This window comes from Salvia miltiorrhiza, chromosome 3 (genome assembly GCF_028751815.1).
Source record: "Salvia miltiorrhiza cultivar Shanhuang (shh) chromosome 3, IMPLAD_Smil_shh, whole genome shotgun sequence".
NCBI lineage: Eukaryota > Viridiplantae > Streptophyta > Magnoliopsida > Lamiales > Lamiaceae > Salvia > Salvia miltiorrhiza.
In genome coordinates, this window is record NC_080389.1 from 9,231,977 (window position 1) to 9,256,219 (window position 24,243).

At 35.5% G+C, this 24,243-nt stretch overlaps 3 protein-coding genes across 4 annotated transcripts; all 3 read left to right on the top strand.

Moving 5' to 3' along the window:
- Window positions 1–463: 463 nt before the first annotated feature.
- Window positions 464–4,839, top strand: LOC131017414 (putative disease resistance protein At1g58400). The gene is made up of 3 exons (XM_057946165.1): window positions 464–788; window positions 1,762–2,178; window positions 3,400–4,839. Exons 1-3 carry the CDS (start codon window positions 734–736, stop codon window positions 4,536–4,538), a joined length of 1,611 nt encoding a protein of 536 aa, XP_057802148.1. The 5' UTR covers window positions 464–733; the 3' UTR covers window positions 4,539–4,839.
- A 352-nt stretch (window positions 4,840–5,191) lies between these two features.
- Window positions 5,192–6,772, top strand: LOC131018275 (probable disease resistance RPP8-like protein 2). Its single transcript, XM_057946999.1, has one exon. It carries the CDS (start codon window positions 5,192–5,194, stop codon window positions 6,770–6,772), a length of 1,581 nt encoding a protein of 526 aa, XP_057802982.1.
- A 13,142-nt stretch (window positions 6,773–19,914) lies between these two features.
- On the top strand, window positions 19,915–23,984 carry LOC131017416 (SEC12-like protein 2). 2 transcript variants are annotated; one of them, XM_057946170.1, is made up of 10 exons: window positions 19,915–20,222; window positions 20,663–20,760; window positions 20,889–21,027; window positions 21,768–21,859; window positions 21,968–22,064; window positions 22,516–22,591; window positions 22,668–22,788; window positions 23,051–23,167; window positions 23,256–23,320; window positions 23,696–23,984. In XM_057946170.1, the coding sequence occupies exons 1-10, from the start codon at window positions 19,992–19,994 to the stop codon at window positions 23,779–23,781; spliced, it is 1,122 nt and encodes a 373-aa protein (XP_057802153.1). In that variant the 5' UTR covers window positions 19,915–19,991; the 3' UTR covers window positions 23,782–23,984. The 2 variants fall into 2 exon arrangements, with proteins under 2 accessions (XP_057802153.1, XP_057802152.1); XM_057946169.1 differs by having other exon boundaries at window positions 19,916–20,222; window positions 23,256–23,323.
- Window positions 23,985–24,243: the final 259 nt, after the last annotated feature.

Consider the following 24,243-nt stretch of genomic DNA (forward strand, 5'->3'; position numbering starts at 1 on the left):
CAACGGCGATGGGGGAGGGGGTGGCAACGGCATCGTCGCCACCACAGCCATAAAACCGGCGCGCCAAGGCCAGCAGCCACCGCGTGAAATCAAAGAAGATGAAAAGCAAAATGACTGAAAAAACAAATCTGAACAAATGAATGATACAAATTCGTTGAAAACCCCATACCATTGGGATTAAGAAGGTAGATGAGAATATCACGGGATTTGATTTGATTTTCCATAAATCCGACGAACTACAATTGACCAATATAACCCAAACGAATTTACAACTAATTTTCAGCACTTATATTAATTAGTTAAATGATTTTGATTAGAAAATCTCAACCGTTAGATTCAATGAAATTGAGGGACCAGATTAGTTCCTTATTCTTAATCTAAGAGTGCAACCCTATATATATATATATATATATATATATATATATATATAAATATATATGCATATATTGTGGGGAGCAGTTGGCAGTGCTGCTTCTGATTGGAAATAACAACCAATAATCAATTTTCCTAATTATTAATTAGTATAGTATTCAACTTTAGCTTACGCTATAGCAACTAAATATCTATCCTTACAAACAGTTAGTGTAAATCAAATTGTTTTCATGATACATCTCTAGATTAACACTTTTTCCTGAACTTGGAACAAGAGTTTTGTGGGCTTCTGCTCCAGATTGAATTTATTTTTGTCTTCTTTGATAATTTTGGTTCTTGCTTTTTGAGGAGAGAAAATTTGATGGGATCTTCCAGCACTGCGCCAAAACGGGGTAACCGCATTCCTCAGAGAGATGGTTAGTGGATTCTAACCTTGTGTTTCAGGTTGTTGTTTTTCTTGAGTTTCTGTAAGATGAAAATAAACTGAGTTTTTCATTTTTGGTGATTTGGAACTGTTGTGTTTAAGATCACATTTGTTAACAAATTTTTAATGTTTTCGTTACACAAATCTTTAATATATAGTACATGAAATTATATTTTTTAGCTAGTTACTGTTGTTGTTTTTATGCATAGGGATGTCAAGTTATGTCAATGGATCTAGGACCTAGTCCATATCCTCGAATCCCAGATCCATATGTTTTTTTAGATCTAAACCTTCCAAACATAGCATTCAACTGATCTGGATTGGATCTGGGCTGGGCGATGATGATTTGGATTTGGATGATGATTTTTGTGTAAATCCTATACATCCGTCTACGAAAGAACTTCCTAAGAGGAGTTTAAAATTATTTAAGTCCACTATCTTAGGGCGGTTTGCAAAAATAAGCCAATATATATTTCGGCCTTGCAAAAATCGGCCAATTATTTTAATTTTTAGTATTTTGGGCCACATTTCGGCATTCATAGGCCACATTTTTTGGTCAAAATGTGGTCCAAAAAATCTGATTGGATTCAAATGTGGTTAAAAAATACTAAAAATTAAAATAATTGGCCTATTTTTGCAAGTCCGAAAAATATTGGCTTACTTTTGCAAATCGCCCTAAGATAATGGCCTTAAATAATTTTAAACTCTCCTAAGAGGGAGTGACACGAGTTTAAGGAAAAAAAGTAGTGGAGTGTATTAAAAGTGGAGAAAAAAATTATTGAGTGTATTGAGAATGATCAAAAATTGTTTTAATTAGTATTGAGACTCATAGAGTATATAGTTTAAAAAGAAGTAGGAAGTTCTTTTGTAAACGTCCCAAAAAGGAAAAATATGAAGTTTTTTCGTGGACGTAGGAACTATATATTATTTTTGACTTTATTTTTAACTAGAATTAATTATTGCAGAAGAAGGAGATGACGAAGATGAATATATGGAACAGCTTATGCGGCAGATTTATAGTACGTATCATCGAGAAGAACTCTCGACTGTCTTAATCACAGGCATGGCTGGTATTGGAAAGACAATTCTTGCTAGACAAGTATACAACCACGAACATGTCGTTGCTCAATTCCAACGCCGTGCTTGGGTGTGTGTTACTGACTTGACTGGGAAAGAGGTACTTATGAAACTAATACAACAGGTATTAAACAGTTATAAACTCGAAAGAGATTCCTTGATAGAGAAAATGGAGCGTGGAGATAATCAAAGTCTCCAAGAGATGCTTCACCAACACCTGAAAGGAAAGCGATATTTCATAGTTCTCGACGACGTGCCCAAAGAAATGAACTGGGAATCTATCTGGAAAGGTCTTCCATATGAAAGTATGTTCCTCTTTGTGTTAGTTAATCTTATGTCCTAGCATTTTTAAGTTTCATCTCATGTGAAATTTTCATTTATCCATATACATAAAAACTCAACAGTGTTAGTAGTATGGTAGGTGATACTAGTACCAAAAGAACTACTAAAACAATAAAGAACTTTACGCCAGAAACTGGTTGCCCAGTTCGGTGTTAATACATCTATATCTAGAGGACTTTGCCTACGGAATATAATCCACTAACTGATGTTAAGATACTGATGAACTTACACAATAAAACTCCTTCTTACTATGCCTTTATATATCTTTCTAAAACTTCACCCACGTGGATGGTTGGAAGCAAGTCCATGACTTACCTAGACATGAACTCACTTTGGTCTCTAATCCCTTGTACTCTCTACATCCTACTATATCTTGGCCTAGTTCTTCTCGGCACAGTTATTTTAGAGGAAATGTGTATTGTCTATGAAGTGTTATGCCCACTTGTTTGTGTAAATTAGTGACCCTTATTTTTGCCGAAAACGAATTAGGCCATGTAAAATGGTTAGACGACCGAAAATAAATGCTGGCCAATGTGAGACGGGACAGAGGGAGTAAAACTTTATTAAACACTTGGTAAAGAAATAGACTCTTTTACCAAGATCTAAACAACACTATCTTAACAACTAGACCGAAGTCTTATTGCCAAAACCAAGGTGTGAACATATAATAAACCAACACTCAAAGACTCAAGGTATGCATAAGTGATCTTCATGCCTCCATAATCAGAATTGTCTTGCAAAACCCTAATCCACCCTCCTTGAGTGAAGAGCAGTCAACCCTTGATGAGATATACTCCATATCTTCAATCATCAAAAATCTCATCGACCAATTACCAAACAAAATGGGGGGCAAAATTGCAACTCCGACAATCATAGTCTTTTTGTCTAATAATATGATTTTGCATACTTTTAAATAGTGGCTGCGATGTGCCATCACACACGTCATTTTACTCCCCCGCCTGTTATCTTACTTCAATCATATGGCTAGCTATGTCAGCAATAAATTTTGTCGAAATCTTAACTGATAGCTAAATTAGATTTAATCAATAGTTCAATAATTTCGACGCTAGTAAGGAACCATTATTGATCCTCTTTAAATGAAGAGGAAAAAAAACCTATTTTTCGTAGCTACAGAGGAATTAATTGTGATATTTCATACCATAATATTTTCTTTATATATGCAGAAAAAGGAAGTAAATTGCTGCTCACGAGTCGCAGTAAGAATACACGAAGAGACCCCTTCTTTTTGCATGAGATGAAAAACAGTATCCATTGTACTTATTATATGCAACCTCTAAATCCTGAGGAGAGCTGGCAATTTTTTTCGAAAACAATATTCTGTGGCATTGATAAATCACACGAATTCCCAAAGCATTTGGTGAAAATGGGGAGGGACATGTTGACACTGTGTGGCGGTGTGCGGTTAGCTATAAAAGAGATGGGAATGCAGTTAGCAGAAAAGAAACGATTAGGGAGTGAATGGGAGCATCTTCTTCAACCAACTCCTTGCCATGCAATTTTGGAGGCTATCATGTTAATGACAATACAAAGGCTAGACCGCGGTTCAGATTATTGGGTTAATCAGGGAGAGGTGATTAATGTCCTTAAAATGATGGTGGATTTCGTGAGAGACATGAAATTGGAAGAGGGAAGCAGGCTGTATTATTTCATATGCGACGTCGTTGACATGGCTCACTATCTTGGGGAGAATAGGCGCTTATCTAAATATAATGCAGAGATCCAAAGATGGACCAGCGAGGTCAAAATGAGCATGCTCGAAGGGGCAGAGACAGAGTCATCCTCGTACAAATCAGAAAGTTTCGGAGAAGGAGACCAAAATGGAAATGTGGTGGGATTAGAGGAAGACGTGGATCTGCTGCTTCGCAGAGTGATTTCTAATGGGGATCTAAACACCTATTTGATCACAGGGATGACTGGTATTGGGAAGACAGCTCTTGTAAGAAAAGTGTACAACCATGCAGACGTCGTTGATCGATTCGATAGGCGTTTTTGGGTATGTTGTTTTACTAACTTCAGTCATAAGAAAATATTGATGAAGTTAATACAGCTGGTGGTGGATTGTGAGGAATTCGAAAGGGATTCTTTATTGGAGAAAATGGAGCGTCCAGAAAACTTTTGTGTGGGAGTCGGAGAGATGCTGCGCAAACATCTCGATGGAATGCGATATTTGATAGTTCTTGATGACTTTCCTAAAGAAATGTGCTTGGAATATATCTTGAAATTTCTTCCATTAATTGGAGGTATGCTCATGCTTTTACTTATCTTGGTATTCCTATTATTTGTGTTCATGTCATGTTGCTAACTTAGAATGAGCATCCTTCTTAGAATAAGAGATTAATTTAAACTAAATGATCAACTATATGATGTTGAGGATTTAATTAGTTTCAATTAAGCATAACTATATAAATTAGGGTTAATTGCATATAGTATCCTATTTCCTATGTCCCATATAATTTAGTGTATCTCACCATGTTTCACTATTAATTTAGCTATTTTATACTCCCTCCATTTCATTTAACATGACCCCTTTTCCATTTTGGGTTGTCTAATTACAAATGGTCCATTCTAAAAAAGAAAACTCCTTTATCTCACAAAAAGTTGTAAACTCCACCACTTTCTATCACTTAATTTTATCTTTTAATAACTCTACTTCTTAATATCCGTGCTCAAGAGTAAGGAGCCACACTTAGTGGAATAAGCTAGAACTAAATTTTCGGCAACATTTTATCCTATGCATGTCGATGGAATAATTTTCCTAGTTGAGTAGTATTCTGAATGTCCCTTGTTGTGTAAGCAGTTAAAGGAAGTAGGTTGCTTCTCACAAGTCGATTTGTGCATAAAGATGTGAACATCAGTTATACTCATTGGGTGAAAACTTTGGATCCTCGTAAGAGCTGGCAATTGCTTTTGAATGCAATACCAAGTGACCTCAAATTCCCAAAGCACTTGGAGAAAATGGGGAAAGACATGTTGAGAAAATGCGACGGTCTGCCATTAGCTATAATCGAGGTGGGCAAACAGTTAGTAGAAAGGAGACCATTGAAAGGGATTGAATGGGAAGAAGCTCTTAAATCCATCGATTTGGGCGCATTACTGCCGTTATTTGAGTCCAGTTATCAAAAAATGGATCCAGAATCTAAGCCATGCTTCTTGCATCTGGCCTTCTTTAAGGAATATACAGGTGTTAGGACAGGAAAGTTGGAACATGTTTCGGCTATAGTAAGAAAGGTCTCAGAAAACCAAATTAGATCATATGTGAGTATCTTAGCTCAGGAATGCTTTGTCGAGATCAAGGACAAGAAGAGTTGTCGCGTTAATGCTATACTACACATGCTATCCATCAAGAAAGCAGACGAGGAAATAGGTCTTGAGATCCTAAGGAGCAATGGAAATAATCGACCCTCTGAGAGTCCTCGTCATCATCGTGTTATCATTTGTAGCAGAGACAAGTTCAACTACTCCACGGATCATGATAAACATCTTGTTTCTCTCTTCTTCCATGGAGGTGGCTACTTGGACGCCTGTCCGTCTTACTGGAAGAGCTTTGAACTACTTAAGATAGTTGATTGGGAAGATTTTGGGCTGAAGAATTTGCCAGAAAGTGTTATTGACACAATGATGGGATTAAGATACTTGGGATTGAGAAACAATTACATACAAAACCTCCCACTCTCGTTGGGGAACTTGAAAGAGCTTGAGATTATTGATATAGCTCTCAACTTTATGGTGGAGGTGCCCGATATTATATGGGAAATGTGTAGCCTTCGTCACCTCTACATGTCTGATGTGATTAGCCGAGAGCCTTTGAAGATTGACACGCTGGAGAATCTGGAGAGCTTAACCTACATCTCTTTTGATGATTGGAAGTATGAGTTCTCAGGCATGGAAAAAATGAGCCGTCTCTACAAACTAGGCATTGAACAAATTGATACAAGCTCGGATGCAAGCAAGCTTTTTGCTTCGTTGCAGGTTGAGCTGAAGAATCTTGAAACCCTAATCTTAAGAGGTTTTCGTTTCAGAAGCATGCCTTGTTTGGACAACCTTGGTATTCTACGAAGTATTCGTACACTCAAACTAGAAGGGCTCCTTCCTAGGTTACCAAGAGCCTCTAATTTCCCTCGATATCTTGAATCATTGACGTTGGTTAATAGCTGTCTTGATGAAGACCCCATGCCACTACTAGCCGCGAGGTCACCCGTCCTTAGGCACCTTAAATTGCGGAATGCATACACTGGTCAAGAAATGGTGATCTCAAAATACATGACTCACCTCGAGGTCTTGTGCATGGAAGAGCTGTGGAATGTGAGAGATTTACAAGTTGGAGAAGGTAGACCGCCAAATCTAAAGAATTTAGAGATCAAGAATTGTCCATATCTGGAGACCCTGCCCGAAGAGATTGGGGAGATGAGAAAGTTGGAGGAGTTAAAGATGGTGACAACCAAAACCATTGCAACACAGATCAGAAACTCACACTTAATCTCCGAAATAAGGCAGCGTTCTTTAGATTTTCAGTTGCATTTGAATAGTGATAACTAAAAATTACCTGTTAAATACGGAATTCAGCATTGATCACGGTCATTGTAACTCGTACTTATGCTCCCCATTCCCCCATCCCAATTCTTCCCTGCAAATAACCTTAAACCCCCCCCCCCCCAAACAGATTACTCATCCCCAGCGCTGCCCCCTAGCCCCCAGGCCCCAACCCCTTCTACTAATTGTCTCCATCACCACTTCTAGCCTCCGCCTCTGCTTATCTGCAAATATTTTGATTTTTAATGAAAATTTTGAAAATTGATGATGCAAGTGGTGGTTTCCGGCAACGACGATATAGGCGCCTATGCTGGCGCGAGATTGGGAAGGTACGGACTGGATTTTGATTTTGTTGGGTGTTTCGAAAATTGATGTTGCATACAGTGATACAGGCCGCGCCAGCTTCGTCCAGCAGCAGTGAAACGTCCCAATTTTCATAAACTTTGCAATCTAAAATTTTAAAAACTAATAGATAAAATAAAACTTTTTGACTATCAAAATTTAAACTAATTTCAAAAATTAATTTGCCAAAACTAAAGTAGTAACATAAAAAAAATATAAGAAAAATAAAATAAAACGATAAACTAAAACTTAACAAGTTCAACTTAAATTTTCTATGCAAAATCTTTATCTTTAATCATTATTGACTTCCATGGCCACCTCGACTTCAGAACTGTAAAACTGAAAAGATAAGGGATGAGCATATTAAAAATATACTCAGTGAGGAACTATGCACATATTCACATAAGCTTAAACATGCAAATAATTCACATTGTCATACACATGTACTGATAATTTAATGGACGAACTGAAAGCTCCTGAACATGTATTTCAACATGGCTGAAATTCTGAATATGTATTTCTACATGGCTGAGCAAGTATAAACAAACATGAAATAAGAGCATATAAAAACATATATGAGTATAACCACAAGCATATAATCCCTCACCTTAATGTCGTAGATAATAAAGTCAACAAATTCCAAAATGGAAAACTTAAATGCACCACACCTAATTAAATAGATAAAACGCTTTAATATGAATCCTACTATAACTTAAATTAAAATCCTATATCAAATCTTATATAACTAAATATATATACTCAAGCATAAAAAAAATATAAACCATTTAGAATTAAACTAATTTTTCAAAAATCTAAGAATTGAACCAATTTTTACAATTAAAGAAATTTAATAAGTTTTCAAAAAAATATCAAAAATCCTACAATACCATAAACTAAAGTCCTATAAACCAAATTATAAAATCGTGTGTGTGTATATATATATATAGGGAGAGGTTCAAGAAAGAATCATAAATAAAAGAAGACCGGAGAACCATTTTCAGCCATTCGATCATCAAGATCTACGGTGGATGCATCATCTTGTTGGATGAATGCAGATCCTGGGTTCGAATCCTGAAGGGAGCATTTTTTTTTAATTTTTTTAGTGCATTAATTTTAACAGCGAATGCATTAATTTTTACAGTGGATGCATTAGATTTGATGGTTCTCCCGTTCTCACAAATAATGTAGTTCTCTCTAGAACCACACCCTATATATATAGGAAGAGGTTCTAATAGAAACCTCTGTTAAAATGAGAACTAGGAACCTAATCTTGACCTTTTAAATATTAGATCCAATGATTAGGATTTAGTCAACAAAAGAAACTGTGCATCTATTATATTTTACTGTGCAATTAAAAAATATACAATTTATGTCATTGAAACCAACAATGCAAAATACTCAAGCAAATCGAAATTGTGCAACTATGCAATTGAAACTGTGCATCTATGCAATCGAAATTGTGCATCTGTAGTTTAATCTCAGCCCTCTATTTTATTTAAATCAATGGTTTTAAATTGGTTCCTAGTTTTCATCTTAAGAGGGGTTTTTATATTAACCCTACCCTATATCTATATATATAAGGTTCAATGAAGAAGGCCTAAATGTAAGAAAGAAGAGAGAAGTAATCTCATCCGTTGATCTTATCTAATCTAACGGACATGATTTGTTCACGCCATGTTCAACGGATTTTTTCATTGAACATATGGGGGGTCGAAACCCAGAACCCCAAAAATATTGTATATGTTCACGAATGTTCAACGAAAAAATCCGTTGAACATGGCGTGAACAAATCATGTCCGTTAGATTAGATAAGATCAAGGGATGAGATTACTTCTCTCTTCTTTCTTACATTTAGGCCTTTTTCATTGAACCTAACCCTATATATATATATATATATATATATATATATATATAGGGAGAGGTTCAAATAAGAACCACTAATAAAATAAGAACGGAGAACTATTTTAAGTCATTCGATCATCAAGATCTACGGTGGATGCATCATCTTGATGGATGGATGCAGGTGCTGGGTTCGAATCCTGAAGGGAGCATGATGTGTGTATTTTGGCTACTTAGTTTAGTGTGTGTTTCGCCATGATTTTATATGATTTTACATTGTTTGTGACATTTTGGCGCAGGAATTAAATGGATTGGAGATGGATGCTCGTGGATGGAGGAAATATTTAAAGTCGAGAATTTGATGAAGAAGTTGATGAATTTGTGGAGAGATTTAGAGATTTGGGCTTTGGAAATATTTATCTTGTAATTTATTTAAGCCAAATACTCTTTTAATTATTTTTTTTGGGCTTTAGTTTTGGGAAGGGCCGAAACCCATAAACATTAGGGTATTCGACCACTTAAGTTGTGATCCCCTAAGTGTTTTGATTTAGTTAGGACTCTTGTTTTGATAAGCAGCCGCAATTTATGACTTGGGGGATACTAAACTTTAGTTATAGTTTCACTTTGAATAGGATTAGAATACATTCACTTTTACATACACAATTTTACAGCCGCAATATTTGAATTAGTGATAGTAGTTGACTTTTAATTCATGCAACCCTTTTTCTTCATGCAAATTTTCGATTCCCATGTTTTTTTAGTCCTTTGCTTTCAAAGTTTAATTTAGTTTAATTCTTGCATTTGTTTCTGGAATTGCGGCTGGATTGGGTTCGAAGGAGCAGACGTGTTTTAGGTTTTGTTTGACTTTCTTTAGGCACAATTTTTGATTCCCATGTAATTTCATACTTCACGTTCCTTTTAGATTGGTTGATAGTTTGTTTTAATTCTAATTTTTGGCGGCTGGATTGGAGAAAGGAGCAGACGAGTTCTCTAGATCGGTTCAAGTGTTGATTTAATTCTTGCAATTTATTTCATAGCTTATTCGATTATTTCTTCATGTTTATTTTTATTTATTTGATTGTTTTTATTTTAAGCATGAGTAGTTAAATCTTTTATTTCGGCGAGAATAATGAAACTCTAATTTAATGATCTGTGAGACCTAATTGGTTTAAAATTGATTCCTATTGATTCCGATTAATTCTTAGGGTTTAAAGATAATTTTGATTTTATTTAAGTCTGGCCAACTTAGGTTTAATTGGATTACAGTCAATTAGCACCTCCAATCCGTAATTGTTGGAATAGGGCTGATTAGTGATAAAACTACCATGTTCGTAGTAGAAATTAATTGGTATATTAATTATTACTAGCGTATCTAGGATAATTGATATAAACTGGGTTCCTTCATCTTAATGCTATTAGAATATTAAATCCAGGTCTGGCGTCTCCAGCTAGGTTATATTTTAATAAGGGAAATAAGCAGGTCTGGCGTCTCCAGCTGTTTATCGACACAGTAAGTAGGAATTGGGGTACGTCCGTTGCGTTTCACGGTATCATATAACTGGTTGGTTAATAGGGATTAATTAATTATTGCGTCGAGGATCAGAGATTGAATTAGTGTGGATTTATTTGAGCCGAATTACCCTTTTATTGATTTATTTCAAGAGTAGTTTTTATTCGATTTATTGCATTCTTAGTTTTAATTAATTTTCTCAAAGTTAAGGCGTGGTGGCATCACCGATTTTATAGATATAGGGATTTGAATGATTTTTACCTGCTCTCTGTGGGATCGACCCTGCTTACCATTATACTAATTTATTTTGGTAATTCCGCAGGAATTATTTGGTGGTTGGCGACGTCCTATTACCAAAATATCAAATATTTGCAGGTAAATACTAAACTCATTTATTCAAATTCACCCCATGATTCACACAATCAAGCATGCTTCAGTCTTAGAATTCAGAATTCATATAGTTGAGCATATAAGCATCTTGAACTTATTAAGCACCCAATTACGCTTTCATGAACAAGTAGCAGTTAATATGTAGTCTAAACAAGCATATGAGTTTATGCAAAGCAAAGAAGAGATTACACGTTATCCTTGCCTAATTCACGCTAAGAACCGATCAAAGTAGGGGTGAGTATAACTTAGCTTTAGAAAGGAATGGGCGACTGCCCTGCTCTGAATTTGAAGACGACGATAATCGTGACTAGGACTAAACTCGCCGGCCTCCACTGGTGGCGACGACGGGGCCTCTGTTGACGTCGGGGCGAGGAGGGAAGGCTGACTGCCTTGACCGGTACCGAGCTGAGCAGCGGCTGCCCAAGGCAACGGCGAACCCCAACTGCCGGATGAAAGAACGCCGACTCAATCGCCGGTTTTCGAACGAAGAAACAGCGGCCTTGAGTTCCAGATCTTATGGCTCGATTGGGTTCCACTGTTGGAGAAAAGAAGTGGGTCTTCGGATCTGAGAACGAGAGGGAGAAGGTAGAGGCGGCTGTCAGAACTCTGCGACTCACGGCGACGGCGGCTCCGGGAGAGGCGGCTGTCGGGCTCTTGCTGCCAACAGCAGCGGCCGACGACGCTGCTCCCAGACGACGACCGGCGCCGTTTGAGTCGCCGGATTCAGACGAGGATGTGACCGCGGCGCTGATTCCAGAGATAGGGCTCGACTGATTTCTGCGCGGAGAGAGATAGAGGACGACGTCGGGGTTGACGCATCGGCATCCGAAGCAGACCGGAGCCGACGGCCGCTGAACAGCCAAGGAAGAAGGCGGCGCTGCTGTCTTGGAGAAAAAGAGAGACGAGATCGAGTGGAGAGTGAGTGGAGCGTGTTCTGCTGAGAGAGAAAAGAGAGAGGACCGACAGTGAGAGAAAAAGAGAGGATGGGCTTTGATTATTTTAAAACTTGGGCTTCACTTTTAAATTAGAATTGGGCTGCTCCTTATTTTCTTGATGGGCCGATATTTAGGCTGAGTTTATAAAAGAATGGGCTGAATTTATTCCTTTTAAGTGAACTGGATCCATGGGCTCATCCCTATTCATTTTTAATTGGGCCGAATTTTGAGCTTGGGTTTTTATTTCATTCTAAAGGATTGAGCTTCCAATTTTAATTGATTGGGCTTACATTTAAATTCAAACTGGGCCAGTCTTTTATTTAAGTGGCCATTCTCATTATTTCTATTGGGCTCGATTTAATTAAGGAGTTGGGCTGATGCATATTTTATGATGGGCTATTATTCTAGTCCCATTTATATTTCGTTGGGCCAGTTTAATTCATCATTTGGGCCGATTAAATTGCCTTTCTGGGCTAAGATTAATTCTTTTCAGTCCACATTAATTATTATTTGGACCCCTATTTTAATTGTTTTGGGTCGAAGACTTTTTAAGTTGGGCTTTAATTCTTTTAAAGCTTGAGCTGAAGTTACTCCTTTGAGCTAAGCCTAGCAGTATCAATTTTTGATGGAGCCCAATTATTTATCAGTGGGTGAGCCGATTCGTATTCAGTAAATGAGCCGCCCAGTTTATTTAATATTGTTTTTGGACTTCAGACTTTAAAGCAAGCCATTACTGTTTATTTCATTAAGGCCACTGGTTTATTTAATTAATTGGCTACTCTCTTTTGAGCCTATTAATTATTTGAGGTTTAGTAATTATGTTTCTATCGAAAAGCCCGATAGTTTCCACGAGCTCACATCTTGAGAAAAGCCTAGTTAGTTCTTTTATTTCGAACGAGTACAAAGGCGAGATTTATTTCACGACTAGAATATTCCGATAAGGAAGAAAGAATCACAGCTTTATTCGACCGCGTTATATGAGAATTAATTAAATCTATTAACAAGGATTAATAGTAGAATTCCCGATTATCGCTCAGAAGATTAGTTCATGCATACCAGATTCATGCAAAGTTAATTATGCTTTCTCATTATTTGAGAATTTTCCTCGAGGCAATGTCTTATTTTACATTCTCGTGATTAAGGTCAAGCGCGAGAGTAAGAACTATTCAAGAAGTCACAGTACTTAGCAAAACTTTGCGATCAGGTGGGCAATTCCTTACGCGTAAATAAAATGCTATGCAAATGTTATGCTTTAAAATGCAAATTGGATCTTCAAGTATGGTATGCTTTGTTACGCTTAAATGAGTTAAGCTTTATTATGCTGCACGTTAAATGATTTACGCTATGCTGTTTATACTATTTACGCCCTATGTAATTTACGCTTGATTACACTTATTTACGCTTGAATGCTTTACGCTGATAAGTTTATGCTTATGTTTGATGCTTGCGTCTGTTGGGGGAGGCCTCCCTCAACAGTACGATGCCGTGTCCGTTGAGGAGGGCCTTCCTCACGGCGCGATGCCCGTGTCCGCTGAGAGAGACCTCTCTCGCGGTGCGATGCCAGTATGCCAGTATGCCAGTGTTACAGCGTCTATTGGGGGAGGCCTCCCTCAATAGTACGATGCCGTGACCGCTGAGGGAGGCCCCCTCTCACGGTGCGATGCCCGTGTTCGTTGGGGAAGGCCTTCTCCACGACACGATGCTTGTTTATGATTGTTGATGATGAAGAATGCGCTCATGCTATTTATGAATTTGGAAATGTTTAATGAGCAAAGGATTTGAAAGAAACTTATGCCTCTTATGCGATGTTGTGTTTTGTTGTTGATGTTATGTTATATGTTTGGCAACTGCCCACTAAGTACTCTTGTACTTAGCCCTTCGTTGTTTATGTTTGTGCAGGTTGAGCTGTGATGGGCGATGAAGTATTGCTGAGTGGAGTTTTTGTCGAACTTAAAGTAGGCTCAGAAAGGATACATGTCTTCATACATGTATCTCAGTTATGCATTCCGCTGTAAACACTGATTATTGCAGTTACGCCTTCCGTTGCAAACTCTGATAATATTTTAGCCAAGCCCCTAACGATGCCTTTTTCCTTTTTAAGGAATATTTCACGCGTATTCAAGCTCTTTGAGTATTCTTTTATGCACCCCTTTCTAATCCCGCTTCTTAATTTCCCTTCCCCAGTCATGGTTTTCCCGGATTAATTATCCTTAATTAAGGCCGGTCGTGACAAGTATCCCCCAAGTCATAAATTGCGTCTGCTTATCAAAACAAGAGTCCTAACTAAATCAAAACACTTAGGGGATCACAACTTAAGTGGTCGAATACCCTAATGTTTATGGGTTTCGGCCCCTCCCAAAACTAAAGACCAAAAAAAATAATTAAAAGAGTATTTGGCTTAAATAAATTACAAGATAAATATTTCCAAAGCCCAAATCTCTAAATCTCTCCACAAATTCATCAACTTCTTCATCAAATTCCCGACTTTAAATATTTCCTCCATCCACGAGCATCCATCTTCAATCCATTTAATTCCTGCGCCAAAATGTCACAAACCATGTAAAATCATATAAAATCATGGCAAAACACACACTAAACTAAGTAGCCAAAATACACACATCAGAGCAAAAAAATTATTTTTTTCGGATGCATTAAATTTAATAGCGGATGCATTAATTTGTATAGCAGATGCAGTAATTTTATTGGTTCTTATGTTCTCACGATAATTGTGGTTCTCACTATAAGCGCACCATATATATATATATATATATATATATATATATATATATAGGGTGGGCTACCATGAAAACACTCTTAAGTGTATAAAATCCATCCGTCTATTACACTTAAATCAATGGCCCAAATCTTAGATTTAGTAGACTGATGATTCTTGGTGGTTACACCTATAATTCGTAATGGTAATAGGAATAAGGGTATAATTGACACACTAAAAACTTGAAGATATGGAAAGATCTTTTAAATGATTCTCTTGCCCATAGATATGGAAAGATTTCTTTTCCGTATCATAAATGATTTCTGTGAGAATGAACAAATTATATTAACTAATAAATTGAAGATCGGATATTTTGAATTAGGAGAAGATTAAAAATTGGTTTAACATTTACTCTTGTGAATTCTGAATTGTGAAGTATATTTCTTTGATATTACGAATTTTTAATTTTGTGATTACGAATCTGATACATAGTGTTAGGAATTAATTTGTTATATGAATCCGAATTAGTTTTGTTCTAATCTTACAAATTTTTAAGTTTGTATTAAAAAACTGATTTTGGTGAATGAAATTAATTTGTTATATGAATCTGAAATAGTTTTCGTTTCTAATACTTCGAATTTTTTAGTTTGTGATTACGAATCTGATTCATGGTGCTAGGAATTAATTTGTTATATGAATCTGAATTAGTTTAGTTCTAATCTTACGAATTTTTAAATATGCATTACGAATCACATGATGATGCATAGTTTTGTGAAGTTCAATTTTTGGATTACGATTTTTTTTTATGATACAAGAAAAATTTTAATTCTAGGTTAGATGTGTTTAATAGGTGGGGTAACATGTTTAATGATTAATGAATAAATGAAAAAAAAAAGATTTGGTCACTAAAACAAGAAGATTTGACGAAAATAAATAGGAAGAAAATTACTAGCTTGTCCTCTACATCATTTTCGTATTTTATTTAATAAATTATTAAGCTAATTTCAAGCCATTAGATCAATCAAGATCAAATGGACAAGATTCATCCATATTTTATACACTTAAAAGTGTTTTTATTATAGCCCTCCCCTATATATATATATATATATATATATATATATATATATATATATATATATGGTGGGCTACCGTGAGAGCACATCTTAAAATAAGAAATAAGAGCAATTTTTTAATGTATGAATTTTATGTAGAACACGTATGAATACGCTGTATAAAGGTATGAATTGTGAAAAATAAATTTTTGTTACCTTTGGGATTCGAACTCAGGACCATAAATCCATCTAATATGATTACGAATCAACCGTAGATCTTGATGATCTAAGGGTTGAAAATGATTCTTATTTTATATCTTAAGAAATGCTCTTATTTTAGCCCTTCCATATATATATATATATATATATATATATATATATATATAGGGGCGCGCTCCAGTGAGACCCCCTATTTTTCGTGTAACATGAGTACAATGAATAAGACATATAATATTAATGAACAAAACGTATATCTAATGAACAAGATGTATATACTGATGAAAAATAAAATTTAAAAAATTCGTAATGAATAAGACATATATACTGATGAACAATGCAGTATATACTGATGAATAACAAAATTTAAAATATTATGCTCCCTCCAGGATTCGAACCCTGTGAAAAAAAATCACCCTTCAGATACAATATCAGCCATAGGATTGATAAAATAAACGCACCAGATTGTGCCCTAGATCTCACTAAAATTAGGGGGTCTCATTGGAGCGGCCCCCTATATATATATATATATATATATATATATATATATATATATATAGGAATGGGATCATGTAGTATCCAATGCTTATAATAGATCCGTAGGTCCAAATCTTGACCACACATTTATGACATGTGGCGCACCAAGATGGTGACACGTGGCAAGGCATTCCAAGGCAAAATCTGGAGGGGTAAAATTGGAATGTAATTTTCGGATTTAATAATAAAAAATATATATATATTTTTTAGATTTTCTCAAAATAGATATATTTTAGATGCATATAGTTTCACACAAATATGCATAAAGTTTTCACATGAAATGCATAACTTTGAACAGAAAAATGCATTTAATTTTTACAGTTTTAGTATTTTCACCACCCCACCCCACACCACCCCCCAACCCTCACCATTACCACCCCCAAAAATAGTCATGTTTCACATGCATATAAAATCAAACAAAAGTGCATAAAGATTTTACATAAAAATGCATTAAATTATACAAAAAATGCATTTCATTTTAATAAATCTGGTATTTTCGCCACCCCACCCCCATCCAATTTTTTTTTTAAACTGATTTTCTGACCACTGACCCCCCCCAACCCACCCCCCACGCCCCCCAATTTTTTTATTCAAAACTGATTTTATGATTGTTGAGTCGCTGACCCACCCATCCCCCTGCAACCCCCCCCCCCCAATTTTTTTTTAATTTTTTCAAAAACTGATTTTCGGACCGCTGACCCCCCACCCACCCTCCAGCCCCAAAAAAATTATATTTTTTCAAAAAATGTAATGCATTTTTGTGTAAAAGTATATGCATTTTTGTGCGAAAGTATATGCATGTAAAAGATGTAATTTTTTAATGCATGTAAAAGTCAGTTTTTCGGGGGGGGGGGGTGGGGGGTGGGTGGGAGGGTTAGTGGTCAGAAAATCAGTTTTTGAGAAAATAAAAAATAAAATAATAATAATAATAAAAAATTGGGGGGGAGGGTGGGGGTAGGGGTGGGTCAGTGGTCAGAAAATCAGTTTAAAAAAAAAATTTGGGGAGGGGGGTGGGGGGTGGGTGGGGGTGGGGTTCAGGGGTGTGAGGGGGTGGGGTGGGGTGGGGTTGAAATCTTATGCATTTTTATATGAAACTTTATGCATTTTTATATGAACTTTCATGCATTTTCGTATTAAACTTTATGCATCTAAAATATACCTATTTTGAGAAAATCTAATTTTTTTTTATTAAATCCGAAAATTAGGTTCTAATTTTACTTTTTTTTTGATCGGGCAAAGTCATGTAGATGTTAGTAATTAGTTCCCCATCCACTCCAAGAATCACCTTATCTCTCCATTCACCAAAATCCACCTTATATCTCCTCAAACTCCAATTCGCTCCCAAGAGGGATCGAACCCGGGTCACTTCACTTAAGTGAGGACCCGGTGGCCAGTGGGCTAAGCCCCCTGGTTAGGTTCTAATTTTACTCCTCTCCAGATTTTGCCTTGAAATGCTTGGAAGCTCCTTGCCACGTGTCACCATCTTGATGCGCCACATGTCATAAATGTGTGGTCTAGATTTGGACCTACGGATCTATTATAAGCTTGGATACTACAGAAACTCAACCCTATATATATATATATATATATATATATATATAGGAGGCCGCTCCAATGAGACCCCCTAATTTTAGTGAGATCTAGGGCACGATCTGATGCGTTTATTTTATCAATCATATGGCTGATATTGTATCTGGAGGGTGATTTTTTTTCGCAGGGTTCGAATCCTGGAGGGAGCAGAATATTTTAAATTTTGTTATTCATCAGCATATAATGCATTGTTCATCAGTATATACGGCCATGTTCATCAGTATATATGTCTTATTCATTACGAATTTTTTAAATTTTATTTTTCATCAGTATATACATCTTGTTCATTAGATATACGTTTTGTTCATTAGTATTATATGTCTTATTCATTGTCCTAGTGTTTCACGAAAATTATGGGGTCTCACTGGAGCGCGCCCCTATATATATATATATATATATATATATATATATATGATAGAGTTCTATGGAGACCATCAAAAATTCGAAGAACGAAGACCAAATCCTATGCGTCGATCTTAGTATATCCAAGGGTAATGATTCATCTGGTGAAAATTTGATATTTTCATTAATTGTCATAGATATAAGCAATCAAATCTTTTATTTATGGAATATTAATTTGATGAAAAGTCTGTTACGTGAATGATGCATCCACAGAACCTTGTGTTCATAGAACATATTAATGTTCGTTGATATGTTCGTAAAACAACAAATGAACATACTAATTTTCGTTGATATGTTCGTAAAAAATAAATGAACATACTAATGTTCGTCGATATTTTCGTAAAAAAATAAATGAACATACTAATATTCGTCGATATTTTCGTAGGAAAACAAATGAACATAATAATGTTCACATATTATGTTCATTGACGGATCAGGTCCCAGAACAGGAAGTTTCGGAATTTTCGGAATTTATTCAACGTGATCCCAAATTTCAGTAAATTTAATTAACCAATATTTAATTACATGAAAAATCAAATCAGAAAATTATATGAACTGTTAGATTAAGCAAGATCGACGCACATGATTTGGTCTTTGTTCTCGTAGGGGAGTGGTCTCAATAGAAGCTAACCCTATATATATATATATAAACCAAATTATATAAACGTTTGAAGTTTTCAAAATAATATTAACAAATCCTAACTTGTTGGAAGTCTAATATCAACAAATTATGATTAGTTAATACATAAAAAAAAAAAAAAAAAACTTCAAATAAGTAATTCAGACCGCACTAAAACAAATCCTCGTAGATTGAAATTTGCCAAAAATTATTATATGAAAGAAAGAGATTTTGTCCTACAATGATTACATCCTATTCTCATACCAATATATATAAATAAATTTTTAAACTAAAAAAAACTTTCTTAAAAGGATCTAAATGAAGGTACTGTAAATTTGAATAAAAAACAAAACCTGGAAATAGTTCTGAAAGCCTGACACTGTATTCCTAATGCCGCCGAATGTATTGTGTTTGATATCTTAGGGTACGAAATTAATCCCTTATGGAGGGATTAATTGATAAAATATGATGGATAAGATAATTCACCTTAATCAAATATTTGATTTGCTTGATTGAGCTCGTGATTGATATCTCGGCCGCATATAATCATATAAATGAGTAATTGTTTATCACTCTAAAATTTGGTGGATTATTTAATCTCACTCCAATCCTATCAATCTTATCTATCCCATCCACTAATCTTTAAAGACTTTGATAAATATAAAAAAAATTATATTCTATGTATATCTCTTACTAAAATAAAGAATAAAAATAATAAAAAGAGTTCTAATTCTAATAATAATAATAATAATTAATGGTGCATATTTATATGTATCATGTAAGTATCTAAAAAAAACTATAAAAAAATACTAATAATTCAACTAATATAATAAATCTAAATATTAATTTTCTTTTTTTAATTTAAATTTTTGTAAATTTTCAGATTTTAAATTATTGTTCAATTAAAATAATAAAAGGGCAATCTAATAAAAATGTTTAAATTATTTTAATTTTTACCTCTTGATCAAATCCTAACCCTTATTTTTATATAAATAGAGACATTCGATCCTCAGAGTAACACACGTTCCTGTATATTTTCCACTACCACGTTGTATCACATTCACAGCGGAGCAAGAAAGCATGGGGGAGGCGGGCAAAGAATTTAGCTGCAAGAATTATGGAGTCCCACTGTACGCCGCCGCCTGGGTTCCATCTGCCGCCGTTAGATTACATACCGCCAACGAGTTGAAAATTCCTGCCAAACCCCTCGTTGTCCTAGCCGGAGGCGGCGGAGAAGGCAACACCGGAATACCAAATGCCCTCCTCCTCTCGGCCTTTGATTCCGAATCCTGCGCCCTCTCTGATCAGCCTGTGAGACCTAATCACTATCTTACATCTTATATTCTTTGAATTATGATTCCTTCCTTAATATTTATTTGTATTGTAAAATGGATATTGACTTGGTTGTGGATTTTGGTATGACCAAATAAGTTTTAATTGGCTATCGAGATTTGTAGAATTCTGAGGCTGTGTTGTTGAAGCTGGGACAAAATTTTCGATCTGATCTTTTCTTAATACTATGTAACTATGAAAAATCAAGGAAGATTTTATCTGTAATAGCTGATGACATTAGATTTCACTCTTATGCATTTTAGATAAGCTGTGCACATTTTAATATAAGAAGATGCTATAATACGGGTGAAAGATTTAAAGTGTTAATTATGTTATTTGCTTGAGTTTGATATTCCTTTTTCCCGTCTGCGGTTAGTTACAAAGTTTTTAATTTCGACCTATTTATTACTCCATTTAAGGTGGCTAAGCTTGGAACTGGTAGCGATCTGCCTTACAGAATTGGAGTTCATCCTGGAGGAGAAGGCATTATTTGTTCATTTTTAACCAAAAAGTGCAGGTATGTTCAGTCTCTGTTATACTAATGAAGTAGCACCTATGTCTCAGCTTAGGATTCAAATGAGAAATTGCAAAGTCCTTTATTGTTGAAGGTTTTGATAAGTTTACATTCATTGGTACTACTTGCAGATGGTTTGAATGGGATTCAAACGGCCAAACTTTAAGGTTGAAGTCATCAGAGAAAGTCCTAAAGCCTTTGGAAGATGTTGGGCTACAACTAGCGTTGACCTTCAACACTGAGGGAAATTTACTTGCTGTTGGCGGTGAGGTAAAGGAATTATAGATCACCATGAATGAATTCCATGAAAGTGACTGAGACTTAAAAAAGTAAAATTGCTAACAAAATTATAGAAAGGAATAAAAAATAACCTTAAGGATGGAAGTATGGTACTCTAAAATAATAACATACCCCTCATATGATCCCAATATACATATTGATATACATATAGATTGACCAACTTTACATTTTAGGCATCCAACGATCTTGATCTATTTGAAACTGGTTTCTGAAAGAGTTGCTACTTCTCTACAATTGATCTCTCTTCTTGAAGTATGTATCCAAGATGTCCAGTCAATATTAACCATCTAGAGCCCGGCAAATTTCTGATGAATTTCCTTTTCTAAAGTCTGATAAAAATGTGTTTTCAAACAAGTTTTATATCTCTGGACTATGTAAGACACTGATGATGATCTAGTTTGCCAATTCCTTGGCCACAAGGCTGGATTTTTCGCCTTGGATGAAATTTCATGCAGCACAGCTGGAAATTCTTTCTTCCTTTCTTTTATGGTTTTCTTTCCTGTCATTGTAACTTAGCTGCTGCATGATTGCCTTGATGAGATCATCACATGTGATTGAATGGATTGTACATTCATTCATACTTAACATATTCAGTGAAACAGTGAATTTGAAGCCTCTTTGTTACTAGGTGTAATAAGTTTTGGCATTTTAGAATCATTTAAAAAACTGTCCATATGTTCTTCTAATTTTCTGACACTTGTGAAGCACAGGATGGTAAGTTGAGGGTTTTCAAGTGGCCAGCCATGGAAAGTATTCTCAGTGAGACCAATGCTCATCCTTCTGTGGAAGATTTAGATTTCAGGTTCTCCTTAAATTGCATCATGGAGCATGTTTTATGGTTGAATAATAGGAAGCAATTTGTTACTCAAAAATTGAGATTTTTTCCTGATACCTTGGTTGTTTGATGCAGCCCTGATGGGAAGTTTCTTGTCTCTGTTGGAAGTGGCCCCGGAAGGATTTGGGATGTTGCATCGTCATCGTCTGTAGCTTCTCTACCACAGGAAAATGTAAGTCCTTTCTTCAAATTGTTTGGACCTAGTTAATTATATATTCTGCTCAATCACTAATATGTTTAGCTTGTTGTATTTTCGTTCCAAAGAATCCCAAACCTTTTGAGCAATGGTTGGATGCTTTGGAAGAAAATATTGAGTGAAACTTAAGAGAAAACAGCTAGTGAAAGCTTATTAGTGTACTAGGTAAAAAATGTACTGAGAATAGTGGATAAAGTAGAGGAGAACATTTTTCCTCCAGAAGATCATTTAACATACCTCTTGGTTTGGGCTAGCTTCTTGTCAGTATAACCTAGTTGGTTTATCTGTTCATTCTTTTCGCCCAAGTACTTTCGAGACTAGAATACATGTTGGAATAAACTTAGTGCTTCAGCTGCAAAAACAAATGGATTTGTCTGTTTTCTATATAATACATTCTACCTAACCACTTTAATTTGCCCAACTGCAGGATGAGATTTTTCGTTTTTGTCGGTTTTCACGCAGTATCGGCACAGATCAGGTTCTGTATATAACGACAAAGCGGGGTTAGTATCTTCTAGCGGGGGTATCTATGAAAAAGTACATGTTGATTTTAGTACTTACCATGTCTTTGCTAAATAGATAAAGGTGGTAGTATTGTAAAGTGGAACCCAACTTCATGGGAAAGGATAAGTTCAACATTCGTCTCTCGGGATCCGGTTACTGCTTTTAATGTGTCGCCTGATGGGAAGCTCCTTGCTGTGTAAGAAATATATGATAACTGACTTGGCCTTGTATTTGTTCCTCTATGAAAATAAACTGTTTTCTACTGCTAAGTTGCTAACTGTTTTCAAGCTTTAAAAGACGAAGTAGAATGAAAATGAAATGCACTCTCATTATTATAGTAACATATTAAAATGTGATAAAGATTCTTAAAACTGTGAGCTCATGTGAAGATACTATTAGCTAGCATATTCATGGATCCTATTGTTTAACTTTGATGTCTCCAACTGATAATAATGCAGAGGAACAACTGAAGGAGACATTCTGATTATAAGTTCAGCCAACATGCGGACACGAACTGTTATCAAGAGTGCACATCGACTCAATGTAACCGCATTGGCATTCTCATCAGATTCAAGGTTGTTAAGTCTTCTCATTGTAACATTTGGTTAGTTTTGCAATTTTAATATAAAACTATAAATTAGTACTGATTTACTTTGTCGACAGAGCTGTTGTGTCCGCATCCTATGACTCAAGTTCAAGGGTGACATTGATTAAGGATGAGAAGAAAGGTGGTATGTACTCTTCTCTTTTACAGTTGGCATACTAAGATTATGTATTACCCTCCTAGTTACCATTATTAGTTCACTTGAACAGCTGAATATACTGCATATCTTAGATATTCTGTGTTGCTCAACTTGTTTAAGCATACTATTCTGGATCTATGATTGGCTGGATTTTTTTTCCAGCAAATTATATGATTTGAAATGTAACTGAGTCATCCGTCAAATTCTTCAGTCAGTGAATTCAAGCATACGGTTTAAATTTGAATTATGCATCAGCCTCTCCCTGATTAGATAGTATGGACACAAAGTTGAGAGATTCTACTTATCAGTTTCTAGATATTTTATTGTTTTTACTTACTTATCACTTGTTATGATTTGCAGGCTTGTGGATCATTGTGTTCTTCATTTTACTAGCAGTAGCACTATATTATGCCAAAGACAGTGGATATTTACCTCTGGAACTATGACTGCCATTGTGTAACAACTTGAAGACTTGAATGACTTAAGACACCATTTGTTGATGGTGGGATTTTACATAGTATTTGGTTCTTTGGTGTTTCACAAAAATTATATAGAAAACGAGGATATCTTTTGGTGCATGTAACATTATTGTTTTGTTTAACCCAGTTTTTGGTATGGTATGCCAGTGGAAGGATGCTCATTGATCCAAGTAAATGTTAATAATACTAATATAGTATAGAAACGATATCGTGGACGATTGGAGTATACTGTTAAGTAAATATATAATTAATCACACTTGTTATATCACATCACTGCCAAATATCATATGGTATATGTACTAATGGATACCACATGTAAGACAATATAATTATGGATCTAATGTTAAATATATACACTCTTTGATCCTTTTACTGAATAAACAAATCCATACCTCTCACAATGATTGCACCCTTTCCATGAAACATGCC

Coding starts and splice junctions, on each gene's coding strand:
- LOC131017416 (XM_057946169.1), top strand. CDS start 19,992: ATGGGGGAGGCGGGCAAAGAATTTAGCTGCAAGAATTATGGAGTCCCA. Junction 20,223..20,662: donor GCGCCCTCTCTGATCAGCCT/GTGAGACCTAAT, acceptor ACTCCATTTAAG/GTGGCTAAGCTTGGAACTGG. Junction 21,028..21,767: donor TACTTGCTGTTGGCGGTGAG/GTAAAGGAATTA, acceptor TGTGAAGCACAG/GATGGTAAGTTGAGGGTTTT.
- LOC131017414 (XM_057946165.1), top strand. CDS start 734: ATGGGATCTTCCAGCACTGCGCCAAAACGGGGTAACCGCATTCCTCAG. Junction 789..1,761: donor CCGCATTCCTCAGAGAGATG/GTTAGTGGATTC, acceptor TAATTATTGCAG/AAGAAGGAGATGACGAAGAT. Junction 2,179..3,399: donor GAAAGGTCTTCCATATGAAA/GTATGTTCCTCT, acceptor TTATATATGCAG/AAAAAGGAAGTAAATTGCTG.
- LOC131018275 (XM_057946999.1), top strand. CDS start 5,192: ATGGGGAAAGACATGTTGAGAAAATGCGACGGTCTGCCATTAGCTATA.